Source organism: Podarcis pityusensis, assembly GCF_964106645.2.
Source record: "Podarcis pityusensis genome assembly, chromosome: 4".
NCBI lineage: Eukaryota > Metazoa > Chordata > Lepidosauria > Squamata > Lacertidae > Podarcis > Podarcis pityusensis.
In genome coordinates this window covers 4,783,313-4,804,784 of record NC_138027.1, presented here as the reverse complement: position 1 = coordinate 4,804,784, position 21,472 = coordinate 4,783,313, and the positions used below count along the sequence as shown (strand labels likewise).

Below are 21,472 nucleotides of genomic sequence, written 5' to 3'. Positions count from 1 at the left end.
AAAGGCTGCCCTCTGGGTCAATGCAGATTTTTATATATGTGCAGATGAGGAGGCTCTGCTGCTAATGCAATTAAGACCTGATCAGCAAATTAAAGGCCTAGTTTGTTGAGGCGATTGAGCACCAGCTCAATCACAAGTTATTGAAACTCACAAGGCTGCCTGCTTCATAATGTATTTAGTGAGCCCCTCTTATGAGGGGCGGGGGGTGGGCTTCACTGTCTGTGTCACACACACACACACACACACACACACACACACCATGCAAAAGTCCCAAAGAGGAAACACAGTCACTGTGGGACTCAGGGTCACTTCACACATCACACAAGAACACGAGAGACCAGGATGCCCCCACGTCTGCTGTCTCTGTGCCAGGGGGCTGTGGTTTGTTTCCAGGTCCTCATGCAGCAAGCAAGCGCTCAAAGCCTCGGTTCCTGCACCCATCTTTGCAGCCTGTGAGATTTTGTGATACGTGAAATGGGACTTTGGGAAACAGTCACACCTGAAGTTATCAATGCCACTTTTGAAAAGGGGCAGAAACATTATTCACTTAATTGATGCAATAAATCAGCAGGAATTCTGATTGTAGAGTAAAATTTGCATCATTCTTTGGGGTAGCCTATCGAGCTGTTGAAAAGCTGGGACTCTGAAGTTTTGAAGGAATAGCTCTTCTCTGATCTAGCTGGCTGTAATTTGGTAGGAGGATTCTTGCTTTCTTGTTCTTTGTTTAAAATAACTAAATCTCTCTCTCTCTCTCTCTCTCTCTCTCTCTCTCTCTCTCACACACACACACACACACACATTGTTTTAATCACTTTGTTGTTACGATCTCATAACCCACCCACCTCCAAGGCCTGCCGAGTCCTGTGATAGGATATAAATACAATAAATGAATAAAAATGACTTTTTAATGGCTATTTTACTTCTCAGTCACCTTTGCAAAGGCTAATTTGCTTGAAAGTTGGAGTATGTTTTGTTACCTGCCAATTGGACAGGGCCAATCAATATCTGCAATTGCTCAAATGTCAGGCTGCCTCTGCGAAAGGGAACAGTGGTAATGTGAGCTGCCTGGAGGGGATGGCCTGCCATTTTCTTGGGACATTAGGCTGAAGGGCAATTGTATGTGAAGAAGACCTTTTATAGCCTCTCCATAGATCAGGCTGTTCCTTCCACTTCCTGTTTACAGCAGTCCACGTCAAACCAGGCATGGGGTGTGTGGCATAGTAGGGGTGAATCCAGGCTGCTCCAAGTGGGGACGCCTCGGTGCCTGCAGTACTGCGGGTGGCTCAGGCCAGTGAGCCAAGGGGCAATGCCGCAGAGGGAAGGGGCAAAGGCTCATCACCGCACATCCTCTTTCCAGGTGGCCATTCTGGGCTCAGGCAGAATATAGGGACAGCCTCGCTGGAGCAGACCATATCTTGTCTTCTGTTTTCTCAGCTCCCAGCTTTGCTTATTTGAAAGTGAGCCCCCTTGCCCACCCCAACAATACCTTGCTTAACTCCTTCCCCAGAGAAGTTCAGGAACCAGGCAGAGGGCCTTCTCGGTGGTGGCACCTGCCCTGTGGAATGCCCTCCCATCAGATGTCAAGGAAATAAACAACTACCAGACTTTTAGAAGACATCTGAAGGCTGCCCTGTTTAGGGAAGCTTTTAATGTTTAACAGACTATTGTAATTAATATTTTGTTGGAAGCTACCCAGAGTGGCTGGGGAAACCCAGCCAGATGGGCAGGGTATAAATAATAAATTATAATTATTATTATTATTATTATTATTATTATTATTATATTTTATTATTATTATTATTATTATTATTCATTATACACCTTTAGATGCCAGACAGAAACGTTCCTTTTTAACCAGGCCTTTGGTTGATCTGCTTTACATCCTATTCCCTTTTAAAATGTTTTTTTTGGGGGGGCTATTGGGTTGTTGTTGTTTTTTTAATTATGTATTTTGTGGTTTTATAACTTGATTTTATTCTGTGAACTGCCCTTAGACCCCCAGGTATAGGATGGTGTATAAATAATAATAACTATAATAATAATGTATATACATTCAATAATATATATATATATATATTATTTTCGAACAGTGTGGTAAAGCTTCTGCTCACGGCCGGAGCTGACCCAAACCTAGGAGATGAGTTCAGCAGTGTCTACGAGACGGCCAAAGAGAAAGGGCTCCACTCCCTGGAAGGTAACGCAACACGGTTTGTTTGTTTTTCATTTATTTATTTCATAAATAATCTATGTACTGCTTGATTGCAACAAAAACTTCAAAGTGGTTTGCTAAAAGATAAAATAAAATCAAAAATCACAACTATGCTTTAAAACATACAAAAATTAAAATAGATTAAACAGATTAAAAATGCCTCAATTTTCTAAGCATAAATAAACTCAGGACCACCTGCTGAACAATGGTTGATGGTTCAGGATAGAAAAAAGAAAGTCCTCCTTCACACAGCACAAAGTTAAACTAAGGAAATCTCTCCCAGAGGAGGCAGCGATGGCCTCCTAACTTGGATGGCCGTGAAAGGGGCTTAGACAAATTCATGGAGAATAAAGCTGTTCACAGCCACTGCCTGCGATGGTTATGCTCTGCCCTCCAGTAAATGCTTCTGAATACCAGTTGCTGGAAACCACAGGAGAAGAGAGGAGAGGGCTGCTCTTGTTCTCTGGTTCCGCTTGTGGGTTTCCTGTAATGGGCATCTGGTTGGCCACTGTGGTGAGAACAAGATGCTGGACAACATGGGCCTTTGGCCTGATCCAGCAGCTTCTTGTTGGGTTCTTACATTGTCTGCCGTGGATTCCTTTACTCTGCAGACCACCGCATCTCTCCAACAGTTGTCAGGGCAACACACCAACCTCAGGCCCAGCACCTTGCATTTCCAACTAAGCAGGATGCAGAAGAGCACTCTTCAAACATCCTGCCAATTCTGGCATGCAAAGGACGGCCTGCTGCAAAAGGCCACAGGCTGAATGGCTCTGTCAAGGAGGTCAACACAATCGCCGTGGCTGGTTTTTTGTTTGTTTGTTTTAACCCTAATGTAAAATCTGGATCCTCAACTTGCAAAAAGAGATGGAGAGAGAAAACCTTTGCTCTAAGGAAAGGGTGAGCTCCAGATAAGGCCGGGGTTTAAACAAACAACTTTCAATGCCGGGAGAAATCCATCACCTGATTCTGGAAATGTACCGCCTCCAAGCCATGGGGACCACGAATGGCTTCCTTGGGGAGGGAGTTTCAAAGTTGCCTGGGAACAGCCACCACTGTGAAGGCCCTCTCCTCCATCCCCACCAAGCATCCCTGTGAGGGCAGTGGGACTGAGAAAAGGGCCTCCCCTAAAGAACTCAGAACCCAGGCAGGTTCATATTAGGAAATACGGTCTCTCAGATAGCTGGGACCTAAGCCATAAAACCTTTGTGGTCTCTAATAATAGGTAAAGGTATCAGTAGGTAAAGACGTCTATTTTACCTACACTTGAGTATATATTGCACAATGTGGACCTAAAAGATGCCAGATTTCCCTTCCAGCTTACATCTTGCCTTCTCTACCTGTATGATCTGGTCCATATGTCTGCAACTTTCATTTCTGCTGCTTTTCAGACAACTTAAGGTCTTACACATCGCCTCATTTTTCTCTCTGGCAGCAGCAGAACGGAAATTTTGCAAAGGGCTTTGCTGTTCTCCAGCAATGCCATTTCTTTGAATGCTAACCTGAGTTGCCATTTATTTAGGAAAGGCCAGTCAAGGTTAAAAGTCAGGGTCAGCAGATCAAATTTCAGAGCAAAAGGAAAAGAAAGAAGAGTACTTGCAGGCGTGGGCAGCAGGCTCTTCTCTAGCACTGAATGCAAAACAACATCTTAAACAAAGGAAAGCATCTTCCTAGACTTTGTTTACATCGAGAATATATCAACTAATGAATTAATTTGGTGGGGAGGGGCTGCGTCCTCTCCCTTTCCATCTATAAAACTTTTTGGCTGAGGAGGGGAGGAGTGAGATAGCTGGAGTGGAGGAAAATACAGCCACTCAGAAGGAAGTTGCATTAATTTTGAGGGTGGGGGTTGACATGTTTTATTAAAAAGAATAAATTCAGCTGCATTTTTTTGAGAGCAAGAGGGAGGGAGGGAGAAAGGAGATTGTGCATGCGAGAAAGAAAAACTGCCTTTGTTTTGCAGGGTTATTTTTAACGATTTGCATATTTTGTGTATAAATTTTTTTTCTTTTTCATAAAAGCATCCAAATCGGGGGAGCTGTGCGGCAGGGCCGCCACGCGCAAAATATATTACAGACATTTATATGGATGGCAGGGAGGGGAGATGGAGAGCTGAAAATTTCCAGGCTCCCCCGTGATTGATGGCAGGCAAGGCTCCCCTTGACGCTTTATTGAGTTTCCGATGATTATCTCTCGCGGAGACATTTTTTACGGATGACGGCCGAGCTGTCACGGCGGACCACGGGGGGAAAAGCAGCCCAACAATAATAACGCTTTAATCTTTTTACTGCACTGCTCCCTAGTATCTCAGATTCATCTTCCCTGACACCAGCCACTTGATTATCCTGCCCCTCCCTGGATAGGCAAAGGAGAGCAGGGAAGCAAACAAACAAACAAACAAATAAGCAAGCATATCTCAATTCCCCCCCCCCAGGAAAAAAACACCCCCTACACAAAGCATGGTCATACAAAAGTCACACCAATTGCTACTTCTGTAGGTGTTGAGGTTTATTAGCAGTGATGCCAGACAGGAGAGAACCCAGCTATTAATTACAATATTTTAGATGTGGCTCCTTTTATAACTTGGGTTTTTTTGGAGTGGGGGAGTGGAAGGCGGTGGTAGGAAGGCGCCGTAGACGCCGTTTGCTGCCGAGGAGCCGATCTGAGCACCTGTTCCCTGATCCTGCTAAGCACTACTTGCCCCAAGAATGGGGAGAGAAGGAAGGGCTCAACTTTGCAGGGATGCCTCCGCTGCAAAGCTCCTGAGCCAATTCCTGAGCTGGCTTAAGTGCCTCTGCTCTTCCCAGGAACCCCCTGGGGAAGGAGAGCCAACCAGAGATCCCTTCACCCTTCTTAGAATTCACTGGCTGTTGGGAGGGGGGCACTTGAAGGAGAGCCAGCCAACGGCACTTTCTCTGGTCTAACACCAGCGGCAGCCTTGCACAAGGGATGGCGCCTGGAGAAGAAATCACGGTCCATCCTCCAGACCGTTTCCTTGTTTGAAGAGCATCACAAGGGGCTGGGGGGCGTGGCTTAGTGGTACCTTGCATGGCTTGTACATGTGAAAGGCAGTAAATCTGGAAGGGGCCTTGGGCAGCCACAGCGCTGGGCAGGGTGCTCTGACTTCACTTAAAACAGTTCTGTGCATTGTGTCCTTGTGTCTCTCTGCCCATCTCCCCGGTCCAGGAACACTAAAGTCTTGAATCAAGCAACAAGAAGCCTTTTGCCCCGGGGATTTTAATAAACCACTTGGGTTCTTTTTATTTCATTCATTCATTCATTTTATTTGTTTGCCGCTTTTCCATCCAAAAAACAACAGCAAACCCATTCTCAAAGCTGCTTGCAACAAAGAAACAGGGATGCATTTCCTACGAACTCTGCAAAAACAATTTCATAATATCGTTGTGAAACAATAACAGCAACCATATCACAGCATAGCAAATCAATAGCATACAAAAAAAAACCCCACATTCTAATTCTAGAACTATAACAAGACTACTTAAAGAACATTATTATTATTATTATATTATTATATTGAATTTGTATACCGCCCTATAGTCCCATGTCTCAGACCACATTTTCAGATCCGTTTCTGTAGCCATGAGGACTAGCAGCATTGATTTGATATCTGCAGTCTTCTGCTCAGCCTACAAAAACACATTAATTCCGTCAGATATTTGAAGAACAACAGCAGAAGTATACACAAATCTTTTCCTGGAGGAGCAGGCTTATCAGTGGCTATGCCATGGGTAGGCAAACTAAGGCCCGGGGGCCGGATCCAGCCCAATCGCCTTCTCAATCTGGCCCACAGACGGTCCGGGAATCAGCGTGTTTTTACATTAGAATGTGTCCTTTTATTTAAAATGCATCCCTGGGTTATTTGTGGGGCATAGGAATTCACTCACATATTTTTTTCAAAGTATAGTCTGGCCGCCCACAAGGTCTGAGGGACAGTGGACCGGCCTCCTGCTGAAAAAGTTTGCTGACCCCTGGGCTCTGCTCTGCCTCCACAGTTAGAAGCAACAATGCTTCTAAATGCCAGTTGCTGGAAGCCACAGGAAAGTTCTTGTGATCAAATCCTGCTTGCAGGTTTCCCACAGGCCTTTGAGAAACGGGCACTGGGCTCGATGAGCTCCCTTTGGGCTGATTCACCAGGACAATACTTATGTTCCTCTGATGTCCCCTTCTTTGAGGACCACCTAGCTAGATGTCTCAGCTACTTCTCCTCCATCCGGCAGTGGCCATGATTCATCTTCTCCCCCTGCCATCCCCTTCCCTTTGCAGTTCTGGTCACACGGGAGGACGACTTCAACAACCGCCTGAACAACCGGGCCAGTTTCAAGGGCTGCACAGCTTTGCATTATGCTGTGCTGGCGGACGATTACTCCACGGTCAAGTTGCTTCTGGATGGAGGTAAGGGAAGAGCCGTCATCACTGGGCGTGGGGAGGGCAAGGGGTGCCCATTGCCCGCTGGAACTTTGGGCACAGAATCTGATGATAGAGACAGCAATTTTAGTCAGCATAGTTGTTGCACACACACACAAAGGAAAGAAAATGGCTTACATTTTCTTTTTCTTTACATATATTTACTACATAGCAGGTATAATAACAGATGCCAAATAAAATAAAAGTAGAAAATAATGTATCGAAGTAAACATAAAGGAACGATACGATAATCTTTATTGTCATTGTCCCATACAGAACAGTGAAATTGAAAAATCTACATAAGACATTCAAAACCCAACAAGCCTGCTATCCCAGCTAACCCAACCTGGTTAGCCCCCTAAAAACTCTGATACCCCATTTTAAAATACAATATACTCCCATACAGACTCCTTACAATGCGTTTAAAACCAAAATCGCATTTGGGTAGTAACTGTTTCTCAGGCGGCTAGTCCTAGTCTTTATAACCCTGTACCTTCTTCCAGAAGGCAGAAGCTGAAAGAGATCATTTCCGGGGTGAGCCCTATCCTGAACTATCTCTGCAGCTTTCTTATGGCACCTGGAAGTGTAGATTTGATCCAAGGTGGGAAGAGTGCACATATTTCCATACCCGAATCAAAAATAATAAATTATTATCACAAGTTTCCAAGTAACACAGTTGGGTTTATATTATCCTGCACCTTATTATTCCAAAACATTATTAAAAAATTCTCAATAAAGGCATTGTCTTGATGTCTGCCCTCTCAGCTTCTTGCCATATACCGTATTTTTCGCTCTATAAGACGCACCACACCATAAGACGCACCTAGTTTTTGGAGGAGGAAAACAAGAAAAAAAATATTCTGATTGTCAGAAGCCAGAACGACAAGAGGGATCGCTGCGCAGTGAAAGCAGTGGTCCCTCTTGCTGTTCTGGCTTCTGGGATAGATGAGCAGCCTGCATTCGCTCCATAAGACACACACACATTTCCCCTTACTTTTTAGGAAGGAAAAAGTGAGTCTTATAGAGCAAAAAATACAGTACGTAAGTTTAACCTTGCATACCACGTCCCAGATTTCAGTGCTCTATTCTCACATTTTCAAAATATTTAGTGGGGCCTCTGCTCTCCAGAGCCCCTGCATAGTGCTGCTTCATTGACTCCTCATCTCAGCCTCTTGTTCAGTAGGGACTTGTGGGTGCTGGAGAAGGCAGGCAGGCAGGCCGACGTCAAGGAGAGGGGGCCAGCTTCTGGTGCTCCTCTGAGCCCTGGCCCCACGGCATTGGGAGATTTGGAGCTTTGCATGAGGGGCTCTTTTCATGGATGTTTGGGCAACTTGCACGCCATTTTTGGGGGCTCCTTTCACGTGTGTTTGGAGAAGCTTTTAGTCAAACAGAAGCGAGGTGGGCTGGCGCAAGGGTCGCGACCTCCTCTTTGGGGCTTACTTAGTTTAATGTGCTCGAGCCCACATTCTCGAAGCCTAGTTTCCCAGGGAGACTCCCAACCTGTGGCTTCCCTTTGTCCTGAATGTGGACGTCCTCCCGCCTGCCCGCCCGCCTGCCTCCCCCAGTGCTAGTCCTTACTACTATTATCCCAGCCCCCCAGCACCCCCCCCAGTGCATTCTTCGGATTTTGTCCCAACTCCATCGGAGTCTTGATGGCCTTTTAAAAGCTCGCTGCCCTTTGTGAAGACAATGTTGCCATGTGCTGTGCCTTTGACATTCGAGAGCTGGGCGCTTCCTCCGCGCCCGAACGGAACAGGCGCCCTTTGCCCTCTCCTTTACACTCTTCCCACACCTGCCTTTTTTCCAGAGTGCCCTCTGGTCTGGCCAACACTTCCTCCTCTGCTGGCCACTCTGCCCTCGGGGCCAAAGCCATTAACCTCCCAGGCTCCCCGCCTTCCCTTAAACAGCCACCTTGTCCTTCGGTGGGGGTGGGGGTGCTGTCCCTTTCAGCCCCCGCAGCCTGGCGAGAGGCAGCCTCCACCTCACTCCATCGCCGTGGCCTTTGGCAGCCCCCTCGCTGAATCACTTGACCCTTCCTTGTGGTCAGCCTGTCCGTGCCCAGCAGACCGCGAGATGCGAGTCCCCTCTCTCTGTGGGCCGCTCGCGGGCTCCTGACCTGCGCTGACACCACTCAATGGCCTGCGTGGGAGAAGAAGCGCCCGCCTCGCAAGGCACCTTTCAGGCTTCATTCAGCCCATTCCATACCCGATCGATTCTTGGGTTTTGTGTTCCTTTTATTGGCCCAAAAAGGAGCCCAAAGCAAGCAGCACGCGCAGGTTGGTGGGGGTTTAATAATGCACGCTGCCTTTTGAAAACGGTCGCTGCATATTATTATGGGGCTTAAAACTTTCCTCCACCTTCTTGCTCTGGGGCATTTTGCAGCCAGAGAGCAGCAATCCTTGGTGATGGAAGGTGGAGGAAGAGGAGGAGGGTAGCGTGCCCTGGTTCTATAGGGCCGAGTCCTTCCGCTTCTTCTGTGGCAATGTCCCTGTCCCTTGAGGGAATGAATGGGGCAGCCAAAATTAGCAAAGGGGTGGAGCAACTCCCCAGTGAAGAAACGTTACAGCATTTGATTTGGAACTTTTTCACTGAGAGAAAAGGCGAATAAGAGGGGTCGTGATAGAAATTTATAAAATTATGTGTGGCATGGCGAGAACAGATAGAGAAAAGTTTTTCTCCCTCTCTCCTAACATGAGAGAACTTGTGAACATCTAATGAAGCTGAATGTTTCATTCAGGCCTCTTAGCAGCATATTTCCATGAATGGAAAATACCAGCGCCCTTGTCTCACCCCTGCCATTTGTGCAGGGCAAAAGGCAGCAAGGACCGTTGTATGTAGGCTCTTGCCCCAGCGCAGCGCTCGTCTTCGTCATTCGCATAGCAAAAGACTGTGGTCTGGTCCAGTGATGTAGGTTGGGATGATTGCAATGTTGGTGTCTCATCAAACAGAGCTATGGAGAGGTCAGGTGTGGGCACAGAAGGGAATGTGATGGAAGCAGCCCAGAGGACTCCTTAACAGGAGCACTGACAACCCCCTTTGCATTTGCAACTTATGAGTGCAAATGCAGAACTTACAAGGTTGTTCATTTCCAGTCTCCACTTCCAAACAGACCCCACGATTTTGGTTCGGAAGAGGATGTCGCGCTTGTCCCAGTGCAGTTGCCACTCTTTCTCCCACGTTGTGGGTTTGCCCTTAAAGCAGAGGAGCATCTGCCAAGGGCCTCTCCACCCACCCAGTCCCTGCTTCTCTGTGCCTAGATCTCTCTCTCCCTTTCTCTCTCTCATCCTGCTCATATTTACAAGAGAATGTGATAAATTCCGTATTGATTCCTTCTGTTGCACTGTAAATTTTGCAAAAGATGATTAAATAGTGCAATAGAGTCTGCCAGCGCCAGGGCTCAATATGTTGTGGGCCGGCGGTATCGACCCCCCATATCTGAAGGCAGCGAGCTCCAACCCCAGCAGCCCCAGACCAGTAATTAAACTCCGGCGAGACCGGGATGTAAAAGCCAATCTTGTCACGGCGTCGAGGGCTCCAGCGTCCCGACACGGGGAGCGCAATAAGCGCCTGACCAGCAGCAGGTTTATGTCTGTGTCGAAGCTTTTAAGAATAGTTTCCCCACAGGGTGGGGAGCAAATGGAGCCCTCGGAAGTCTTTCTGGGCACAGAGGTTTTCGCACTGACACGACCATTTGTAAGACATTTAATAGCGCCATATAAAGGGAACGGGGCGGGGGAATGTTTGTGTGTGTGTGTGTGTGTGTGTGTGTGAGATAGGAGACAGACGTCACTGACTCTTTTGCACTTGTTTTTTCCTTGCTGCACACACGGGGCCAAGAAGGTTCACACATTCGTGGCAGCATAGGAGAGGAGGAACTGTACCACTGTTAAGTGGGGAGTGGGGTCCGCATGTCTGAATTCCCCCTCAAAGAAAGAAGTCTGTGGCCCTGGAAAGTTAGGAGGAGGCTCAAGCCCTAATTCTCCATAACACACCGACTTTCCATGTGCCAGGCTATTTTTGACATTAGAGAGCAACAAGAATGTAAGAAGATCCTGGTGAATCAGGCCAAGTGGATCTTCTCTACAACATTTGACAGAAGGAGAAGTTATCCATTCATGTTTGGGTATCAGGCATCCTGTTCTCACAGTGGCCGACCAGATGCTTGCAGGAAAGCTGCAAGCAGGAGTCTAACACAAGAGCGCACCCACTTCCTGTGGCTTCTAGCAGCTGGTATTCAGAAACATCCCTCCAACTGTGGAGGCAGAGTAATAGCCTTCAATTGCCCTCTTCTTCATGAATTTGTCTCCTTCTCTCTTGAAGCCATCCAGGTTGGTGGCCATCACTGCCTCCTGTGGCAGGGAGTTCCGTAGTTTAACTATGTGCTGCATTAATAAGTCCTTTCTTTTATCTGTCCTGAATCTTCCAACATCCAGCTTCCTTGGATCTCCACAAGCTCCAGTGCTAGGAGAGAGGGGGGAAACATTCCTCTGTCCAGTTTATTTCTTTAATTGATAACTCAAGAGCATATGAGCAGTCCGGCTGGATCAGGCCAAAGGCCCTTCTGGTCCAGCCTCCTGTTCTTACAGTGGCCAACCAGATGCCGCAGTGGTAAAACCGCAAGCAGGATTCGAGCACGGGGGCATTCTCTGGCAAATGGTATTCAGAAGCATCGCTGTCTCGAACTGCAGAGGCAAAGTAGAGTCATTATGGCCAGTAGCCATTGATAGCCTCAGGGGACTAATGTAGTCCAGCACCTTGTTCTCCTAGCGGCCAGCCAGCTCATACAGTCTGTTCCGCTTCTGGCCATTTAAAAACCAGCTCAGATGAAGAAATCTCACAGTACATCCAGAAAACTTTCAGATTCAAGCTTATATGAGGATCTAATGGGAGGGACTTTTACAATTTTTGGCCGCTTTTGAAAACCCTCTCTGAGTGCACTCCTGGTGTGGATAATGTGTTGCAGTGATGCTCCAGCAGAGAGAGTCTTCTTTGCTCCCTGGCCTCCCTTAAACAGCAAGGTAGCATAAGTGAAGTGCTTTGCGCATAAGAACCTAAGAAGAGCCTGCTGGATCAGGCCAGTGGCCCATCAGCATCCTGTTCTCACAGTGGATGGTCAGGTGCCGTAGTGAGAAACCCACAAGCAGGATTGAGCACAAGAGCAACTCTCCTCTCCTGCAGCATGAATTTGCCCATTCCTCTTTTAAAGCCATCTGGCTTAGTGGCGACCCCTGCCTCCTTGTAAAGGCAAGTTCTGTAGTTTAACTATGCAGTATGTGAAGAAGTCCCTTTCTTTTATCTGTCCCGAATCTTCCAACATTCAGCTTCGTGAGATGTTCCCGAGTTCTAGAGCAATTCTGTGGTGCTATGTAGATAATGGTTGCTGTTATGGAAAGATTCCCTGAGATCTGTGACTTGTTGCACCTTGGCTTCAGAATGTAAAAGAGCCAGCACAAGGGGGTGGGCCCAGAAGAGGAGACCTCGGCCCTTTTGGAGGCGGCTTGAGGGTGCCCAGCACCCCAGGTGTCCCGCCCTTCTGAGCTCAGTTGTATAAATATTCCAGGAAGTGGCTTTCACCTGTCATGCCCAGCAAAGTGACAGGTGACACTTTGTCGTCGGTGGAGGTGATTAGAACCATGAGCTGTTGGCAGAGAGAGCTGGATTTATTGTGGCTGGCGCAGAGCTGCTGCTATCTCTGTTTTTAAAAAGCTACCTGTGAAGTATCTGTGCCGCCCCATATCAGAAGCACGTTTATTTTACTGGAAAAAGGGTGATCATGTTAATTCAATCACGGTGAGGCTCAGGAGGACAGGAGTCTCTTTCTATTACTTTAACTAGCCATGTAGAGCAATAAGGATGTCAGGGCTTGTCAGAGATGATGGCTGATGACACGGCGTCATCCCTTGTACGGCTGTGAAGGCAGCTTCCTCCTGGCAAAGGCTGGACTGGCTGTTTTGGGGCTTGAAGTCAGTCCTGCTGACAATAGGTGACATTTCATGCACTCACACACTTCCGAAGTCCCACTGTGACTTCCATAGAAGAAACCTTGCAGCCAGTTTATTCCTTGTAGCTGATGAATATAGTTGCTGCTTTGGATATCTCTCTCGCATAGCAATTTTTTTATTTCTCTGCTTTGGATATCTCACTAGTACTGCAATGAAAATGATGGCGAGAGGCTACTCGGGTCGATGGAATAAAGCAACATTAGTGTGGAGACCCTACGGCTTTAAAGGACCAAGGGGGCAACCACTTATGTGGTGGGTGGACGATCTAAAACTAACAGCTGGTCTTATGTGGGTACAGACCAGAAAGCAATTGAGGGAACTTGGAAGAGATGTATATCCCCTGTAAAGAGAGAGGAAAGGGAGCAATTTTATCATGGAAGGGAAGTGCAACACAGTTCTTTCTAGAATCACAGAGATGGGGTGCTGCAGGCAGCCATCTCGTCCCACCCTGACTGCTGCAAGTGGGAGGTTGCTCGCCCCGCAGAGCTCCACAGATGCAGGGGCACTGCTTTGAGTCAATAGGGGCTGTTGTGCATAGAGCCATAAGTCCAGATGATGCAAACAGGGTGAAACAAAGTGACATTCTGCAGGGATCAGCAATCATACGAGAGCTGGTCTGACCCGGAAGACACTTCCTTCTTTACCCCAGTATTTGACAGTGTTTAAGGCAGTGGGTGCTGGAGGAGACGCTTGAGAGTCCCATGGACTGCAAGTAGATCAAACCGATCCATTCTGAAGGAAATCAGCCCTGAGTGCTCACTGGAAGGACAGATCCTGAAGCTGAGGCTCCAAGACTTTGGCCACCTCCTGAGAAGAGAAGACTCCCTGGAAAAGACCCTGATGTTGGGAAAGATGGAGGGCCCAAGGAGAAGGGGACGACAGAGGACGAGATGGTGGGACAGTGTTCTTGAAGCTACCAGCATGAGTTTGACCAAACTGCGGGAGGCAGTGGAAGACAGGAATGCCTGGCGTGCTCTGGTCCAGGGGGTCACGAAGAGGCGGACACGACTAAACGACTAAACAACAAGGCAATGGGTGTATACAAAGCCCCTCCCATCAAACCATGCCACATTTTTGCTATGGAGCAGGACCCCATGCCAAGTGGCACACGGCATCCTCCTCTTCATCCCTCTTGATGACTTTAAAAGAGGATTAGACAAATTCATATTGCTGGCTGCTATCCATGATGTCTCCACAGTTGGAGGCAATGATGTATTCAAATACCAGTTGCTGGAAACCATGGGAAAGGAGAGAAGAGGATGCTGGACTGGGTGGTCCAGAAGGCTCTGCTTATGGAAGGAGGGAAGGAGCCAGACTCTGAGAGCTGCCTGTTGCTGTATTTTTTATGTAAACAAGAGTACCTTATTGTGAAATTTGTTGTCATTATATTAATTATTAACAATTGCAATGCCTTTCTGCACTACGGCAGCCAACAGCAAAATTATCAAGTACAAAATCAATACAAATACGACAAGCAATGAAGGCCAGGAGGAATTAGAACAGCAGGTTGCAAATGGGAGCAGCTATAAACAAAAATGCCACTTTAACAAGCGGCTGCCAACAAACCTAAGAACCAGACTCCCTTTTCGAACATGCCCCCCCAACCCTCCGCCACAATGCGCAGAGATGGGTTTTGAAAGGGATCAGACAGAAACCCAAGGAGGATCGGATCTAGCCATGGGTGGGTCTGTGGGGCTTCCATGTTCAGAGGCAGTATACCTGTGAGTAGCAGGCAAACCAACTTGGCAGGGGGTCCTGAGGAGTCTTGCCTTTGTGGTGGCCTGTTTCCCAGATGCTTCCAGCTGGCCACTGCCTGGGACCGAGGCTGCTGGACTTGCTGGACCTTTGGGCTGACACCTTCTCTCGAATTTGTATGCTGCCTCCTAAGGCACTCTTCCTGCCGCCCCTCCCAACTTTGTATAGGGTATTTGACAAAGTAGCATCCCAGCTGCAACCCCCCTGCCCCCCCAGTCAGTCTCTCTCTCTTTTGCACATTTTCCTCAAACCCCCCCCCCCTTGCCCTGCAGTTATTAACAAGCCAAAGCCATCCGGCAGAGCCGCATACATCCATAATCTCTTCCCTCAGCCCTCCGTATTGACAGTTATCTGGAATCTGAAGGAATTCAAGACAAATGATTAAGAGGATGGAGTTAATAAAATTTGAAAAATTGAGACCTGTCACTCCGCTAAACTTTTTTCAATACCACCGACAGGAACATATTTCCCCAATGAGTGACCTTCTGCAGCTGCTCGGGTCCTGCGCTGCTGGGATGGCGTTGGGAGCGAGCCGGCCTGCTATTTATCAAATATTATAAGCCGGGGCCTACTAATAATATGAGCCGAGCTGGGGGGGGCAAAGGCAGGCAGGCAGGCAGGAGGAGCCTGGGGCGTTGCCCAGGTGTTGGTTCTCTGCCAGAGACAGCGAGTGGGAGGTGACAAATTGCATCCCATAACGGCTCAGGGAGGTTGGTGCCCTCTCAGCAGGCGTGTGCCCTGTGGTGGCACGGAGCGCAGTCCCTGCTCCTTGGGGCCAGCTGCCCCGACTCTGCAGAGGGGCCGAGGTCAGGCCAGGGCTCTGGGGGAAAGCCAGTGGCCACCCTCTGCGACGACAGCAATGATGGGTTAGCAAGTGTCTTGACACCCCAGTTATTTATTGAAGCATAATATTTTATTGCCGCCGGTACCGGAGGTGGCCATCGACCGCTTGTGTGAGCCTGGTTCTATCAATTATTGCAGCAATTAGTCAAGTCGTCAAAGCCATTAACAGGGGGATTAGGCCAATATTGGTTAGCCATTATTAATAGATCAACGGGAGGAAATTTAGGGTCTTCCAGAAGGAAGGCAGAGCTGGCCTGGAGGGAGGGGCCCGAGGAAACTTCCTCCTCCTCTTCCAGAAGAGAGCAAAACTGTTGTGTAAGAGAAAGAATTGTGCGTTAGATGCAGGTCACTGTCTCTTTAAAAGATATTGAGTGCCCAGGGCAGGCCGTATATAATCTCACCTGTTCTGATCATACTTTTTATTGGGCGCGGCAAGGCTCGCAACAGAAATTACTCTGCGTTGGATGTTTATGGAGCACATTTTTCATTCTGCAAGCAAATATAGATCCCTTTATGCCAGATGTTGGAAATAGCTAATCTCCCTCTCCAAGGTTCGTAGCAGCAGATCAGCCAGTGCCAACAACGCCGCGACAAGCAGAACGCTGCTCCCGTGGTTTGGAAATTGCACTGCAGGCACCAGGATTCTACCGCGGAGCTGCCTGTTGCTGCTCTCAAAGCCCATTTGGGTGGTGTGCGCATAGGCAGTTGCCTTAAAGCAGCTCAGAACCTTAGTCCACTGAGGCTGGCATGGTCTTTTCAGACTGGAGGTCTCTAGCTGAGAGACGCCCCCTGCCATCTCTCTTGCTCAAGATCCTTTTAGCTAGAGGTTGAACTTCTGACTGCTTGATTCTGAACCTGGGACTTGGTGAGCAGAGCAATCTCTCAGCCACTGAGTACAATTCCCACTCACTCCGGGGTCTTAGTGGACACCATCTCTAAGGAAGAGTTATTTCCCCTTCCCTGCAGCCAGTAACGTGCTCTCTTACACAAACAATTGTTATCCGAGGCCCTTCTTCACGTTCCCCTTCCATGGGCGGTCCAGAGGGTGGAGACAAAAGAACGTGCCTTTTTGGTGGTGGCTCCCTGCTTCTGCTGCCTGGGGTGCCTCACCTGCCTAGCAGCAGGCAAAAACACTGCATTTTAACAAGGCCTTTGGCTCTTTACTATAGCCTTTTAGAGTGCTTTTATGTGATCTTTTTCTTTGTAAGTTGCTTTGAGTTACTGTGGCAAAAAAGCAACTAATAAATAACAGTAATAGTAAAGCTCTTTAAAGGAAAAGTGATCCACCCACGATGAGCCATGAGTGAAAAGGTACAGAGGTGAGAGATTGCACAAGGGCCCTGAACAGAGAGAGTAAAGAGTGGCTAAGGGACACAGTCGCTTTCACCCCTCCTCTTCCTGCCATCTTTCATTGTCATGTTGGATATTAGCAGCCCACAGCAGGGCAGTGTCCCACAGCAGAGGCCATGAAGCAAGAGCACCACGCTGAATTGCGGCCACTCCAGCGGGGCTGTTGGAGTTCTGTCGGCCCTTAGCAGGAGAGTGGACAGCTTGCTTCTCCAATGGGGTGTTACGTTTGCCCCTGAGTTCTGCAGCTTCTTAAAGAGGACCCCGGATAGCTCAGAGGCTGTAAGCTGCCCGTCATCTGACTCCATCCCACATGTTGAGCTCTGTCTTTTCCCTTCCAGGTGCCAACCCCCTGCAGAGGAATGAAATGGGGCACACAGCCGTGGATTACGCACGGGAGGGGGAGGTCATGAAGCTCTTGAAAGCGTCCGCAACAAAGGTGAGGATTCAAAGACTTGGCTCTCATGGGTTTCTCCCTCCCTCCCTCCCTCCCTCCCTCCCTCCCTCCCTTTTAGTGCCAAAATCCAGGGGTGGCATAGAAACTGCCCCAGGGTCTTGGCCTCAGAGAGAATGTTGCGAATTCGCTCTGTGCTCAGCCGGGGATCAAATCATATTGAGGGAATGGTTTTTGTTGTTAATAAATCCCACCAAAACATTTCAGGTCACCTCCAATGTATGCCTGCCTTCCTGTTCCACCTTTCGGAGAGGTGGGCAGCAAATAAAGGGGTCCGTTGCCCTGCTGTGCCAATTTTCTGAAATTTGGTGGGTGGGGGTGGGTTCAGGGGCAGCTCAAGTAGATGCTGGGCCCGCGCATGCAATTTGAATGCATCCATGGCTCATGGGACAAAGGTTCCGGGGTCCCACAATGCTGCTTTGGACACCGACAGCTCCCCTGTTGCTTCTGCAAGAGGCTGGATGTGAATGGGAAGGGTGGCAAACAGCCGTGCTTGGTGCCACCTTGCTGGCAGTGCGTCCTGTTGTGCTGCCCTCAGCAGAGAGATGGGGTAGAAAATAACTAAACTTCATGATGCCAACACTCCTCCTGTTGGCAAGTGAAGAGGGGAATAAACATAAGAAGAGCCTGCTGGATCAGGCCAGTGGCCCCTTCTAGCCCATACCACAACCAGATGCCTGTGGGAAACCCACAAGCAGGATTTGAACGCAAGAGCAACTCTCGCCTCCTGTGATTTCTAGCAACTGGGATTCAGAAGAATCTCTGCTTCCAACTGCGGAGACGGAACATAGCCATCCGTCATGGCTGGTAGCCATCAAGAGCCCTCCTCCATGTCTTTGTCTAGTGGTCTAGCTTGGTGGCCATCACTGCCTCCTGCTGCAGAGAGTCCCACAGTTTAAGTGCGACGTGAAGAAGGACTTCCTTCTATCTGAATCTTCCAACAAGAGGAGGGTCTTTGTGCCGTTGCATAAAGGAATGGCACTTGTCTCCATGCATCTCGGGCGGGCTTCAGAAGGACGAGGAATTGGATGGGTCACAGCAGTCCTGAGCCTGGTCTTCTGCAGCCCTCTGGAAAATGGGCCCCCAGACAGTAGCTTCCCTTTTATTCCCTCCTCTTCCTGTCCTCACCCTGCTACCAAGAGTCAGGCCCCTCTGTCGCTGTGCCCCATTCCCAGCCCAAATGTGTATGGGCAGGCTCTTGCTGTCACCTTCTTCTTCTTGGGCAATCCCTCGTAGCCAAGTAAGATTGTCTTCCATAAACACAAGTTTTAACCATGAGTCCATAAGTGACTGTGGAGGCCAATTCTGGATCCACACGTCCTTCCACAGTGCGGACGTAGGTTTCCGGGTGGGTGTTGATCACAGTGAGGGTTTGCCAAACGTGTCACCACAACCATAGGGGCTCTTTCACTTCCAGCAACGGTCGCTCGCTCTGATGTTAATATGCTTTTGCACCGCAAAAGGCGGCAACTTCCAGGGCTAGGGAAGAGGAGCTTGTCCATGCGAGTTCTGCCAAGCGTGTGGCAACCCACCCCCTTGCAAGAGATGGATGCTGTTGGGAATGAGCTGTTGCTGGAGGGAAGCCCTTTGAAATTTTTATAAAGGAAATGTCAGGAGTTGCATGCTTAAATCTCAGCAAGGAGAAGGGAGAGAGAGAGTATCATGCTAACTTGAATGGGTCTCTGGAGCCTTCCTCCATGAAGCAGAGCTGCCCTTTAACTAACTTTTTCTCCACAAAGCCTTTGGATGATGAGGGGGAGACGCACAGATCTGCGCAGAGATGGGTCTTGCTGAAGGAGATGGCAGCGGGTGCATAAAAATCTCGTGCTCTTTGGGGCTGCTTGGTGATGAATGTGCAGCTGAGGGGGATGTGGTGGCAGAGGGGTTGCCAGTCCTGCTTTCCATCCCCGCCGAGAGTCTTTGAGAATTTGTTGCTCATTTTGATCACTGCTGCAGAATGAATTGGTGGCACTATTAACGGGACAGACACATCCCATCGATTTTATTTACATATGCTGGTGACAAGAGCAACAAGGAGTCTTCATATGTGAAATCAATTTGTTTTTAGGAAAAAGTCTCCTGATCCACATGGCCTGCTTCTCGTGAATCAGAGCCACCAGGTCAAGGCTGGAGTGGGCCAGCTAGCGGCTCGGTTGGCTGTTGGGCCTTCCTCCACCTTCTCTCCCAGTTTCCACCACCAGTTGGAAGCCGTTAGCAGGCCTGTCCTTGAAGGGCATGGGTGCTCACTGGGCGCACCCCACTGGTGCACTCCCCATCGCAAAAGTAGATTCCCAAATACTTTTGTGAAAAGGCCATTGCACCTTCCCTCCTAATCACCAAAGCCTCTTCTCTCTGCAAATCTTCCCGTAATTGGAGCTGTGACTGGGAGGGGTGCCAGGGTCTTTAATGAGCAATAAAAGGAAAAGAACACAATTACCTGGCTCTAAGAAGGATCCCGCTGTTGCCATCTCAAGGTGAGGCCTCCTGGCAGAACTCATGGAGCATATCTCCAGTTGTAATACTTGGCCTGGCACTCTGGTAAACTCAGGAGTTTGATGGGACAGGTTGGTCCCACCTGTTGCACAGTGCAAGGAAGCTGTCTTATATCTGCTTCCATGGAAGGTTCAGGATGGAGAAAAGAGCTTCACACAGGGCACAATTAGACTATGGAACTCACTCCCACCGGGGACAGTGATGGCCACCAACTTAGATGCCTTTAAAAGAGCCTTAGACAGAATCATGGAGGAGGAGGAGAGGGCAACCTGTGGCTGTTACGCATACTGGCTATTCTCTGCCTCTACAGCTGGAGGTAGCTTCTGAATGCTCGGATCCTGCTTGCAGGGGGCATTTGGTTGGCCACTGTGAGCAGGTGGCTGCTGCTCTAAAATTGTGGCTGCTTTGCAGTGGGTCTGTGTTATTGTTCTAATGTGTGTGTGTAAAATATGTACATGCATATAATATTATTTACTTCAGACATTTTTACACCATATAGCTACATCTCTTTCTTACTCACATCTCTCAGCACGTACATGAAACAAGCCACATAAAATGAAACAATAAAACAATACAATTCTTTATCATAATACTGAACCCCTCCTCAAAATGCTTGCTGGAACAAGAACATCTTCGTCTTGCTGGAGTTCAGCAAAGAAGGTGCATTAGCGGAGTTTGTAACCTGAAGTGTTTGTAACCTGAGGCGTTTGTAACTCGAGGTACCACTGTAATAGCCCATGCCTATGCAAATTTACCTACAGGTGAGGCACACTGGAGCTTACACCCAGGTAAATGTGCATAGGATTGCAGCAAAAGTTGGGTGTTCTGGCTGCAACCGCAATGTCACATAGCAGTGAGTTCCACAGGTTGTTTGCACATTTTGCAGAGACGCTCACCCTGGCTAGACTGTTGGTTTCAGCATCTAACTCTTGAGTCTCTGCATTTTGAGAAGAGTCCTGTTCCTAGAGGATGTAAATTAAACACAGACAAAAAAGAATCTCACTTCAGCAGGCAGATGGAAAAGAAAGACAGTTTCCTTGCTGAGGCAGCCCTTTCTGGGGTTTTGCCCACTCTTGAGCTTTTGTGTAGCTCTCCCTCCCTTCCCCCTGCCTTTCCTCCGGCCCGTCAGTCACATCCGATAACATATATATTATGGCAGAGCTGCTGTTATGCATTATTTTCTTTTCAAAATGTAAAGAAAGAAAAGGCAGGAGGAAAAAAATTGGCCTATATATTTGGAAAGACATAGATGTATAGATGGGGCCGGAGTAGTTTGAGGCTGGTGATATATACGGAGCCTGAGGGAGCGACACCATTGGCACTCTGGATTCAATCCAGCAAGTGCCGTCCCACTGGGATCCGCAAGGAAGTTATTGCTCCATTTTGAAGCATCAGGACTGATGGGGTGTCTCGGTTACAGGGTAGACAGATAACAGCAGCCAAAATTGGATTGGTTGCTATTTATTTTTTTTAACTTCTGTCAAGGTCACTACCGTAACAGGAAAACACCAGAAAAGCCGGCCGGCGGATTGCGCTGCCGGTTTCTCAAGCGGCGGCTTCTGCTGCTGCTTTTGCGACAAGAGCCGGTGTGGGCTGTGCTGCTGAGTAGGGGGATCAGGCCACGGAGGGTGGTCCAGCTGGTCCAGCGTTCTCTCCCCACCCACCCACAATGGCCAGCGTGACAGTGACAGCCCTCTGCTGTTGCGTCTCCTCAGCACCTTTTCTTAGAATCCAAGAATCGTTGAGTTGGAAGGGACCCCAAAGGCCATCTAGTCCAACCCCCTGCAATGCAGGAATCGCGGCAGATTCTTCCAATGGCCCTCGAGGTTTTCAGACCTACACCCTTGTGCAAATTAATTGAAACAAAGCCTGTTTTCTATCTTACTCATAATCCTGTAATCAAAACAAACACAAAAAGTCATTATGGTGTTGGAAGCCTGCAGC

At 48.4% G+C, this 21,472-nt stretch overlaps 1 protein-coding gene across 2 annotated transcripts in view; it reads left to right on the top strand.

Moving 5' to 3' along the window:
• CLPB (ClpB family mitochondrial disaggregase) overlaps window positions 1-21,472 on the top strand; it is a 70,595-nt gene that overhangs the window by 18,687 nt on the left and 30,436 nt on the right. For both annotated transcript variants that reach the window (XM_081002036.1, XM_081002035.1), the window contains exons 4-6: window positions 2,091-2,194; window positions 6,494-6,622; window positions 16,923-17,020. In XM_081002036.1, the coding sequence (XP_080858162.1) occupies window positions 2,091-2,194; window positions 6,494-6,622; window positions 16,923-17,020 (331 nt within the window). The remainder of the gene's footprint in view (window positions 1-2,090; window positions 2,195-6,493; window positions 6,623-16,922; window positions 17,021-21,472) is intronic.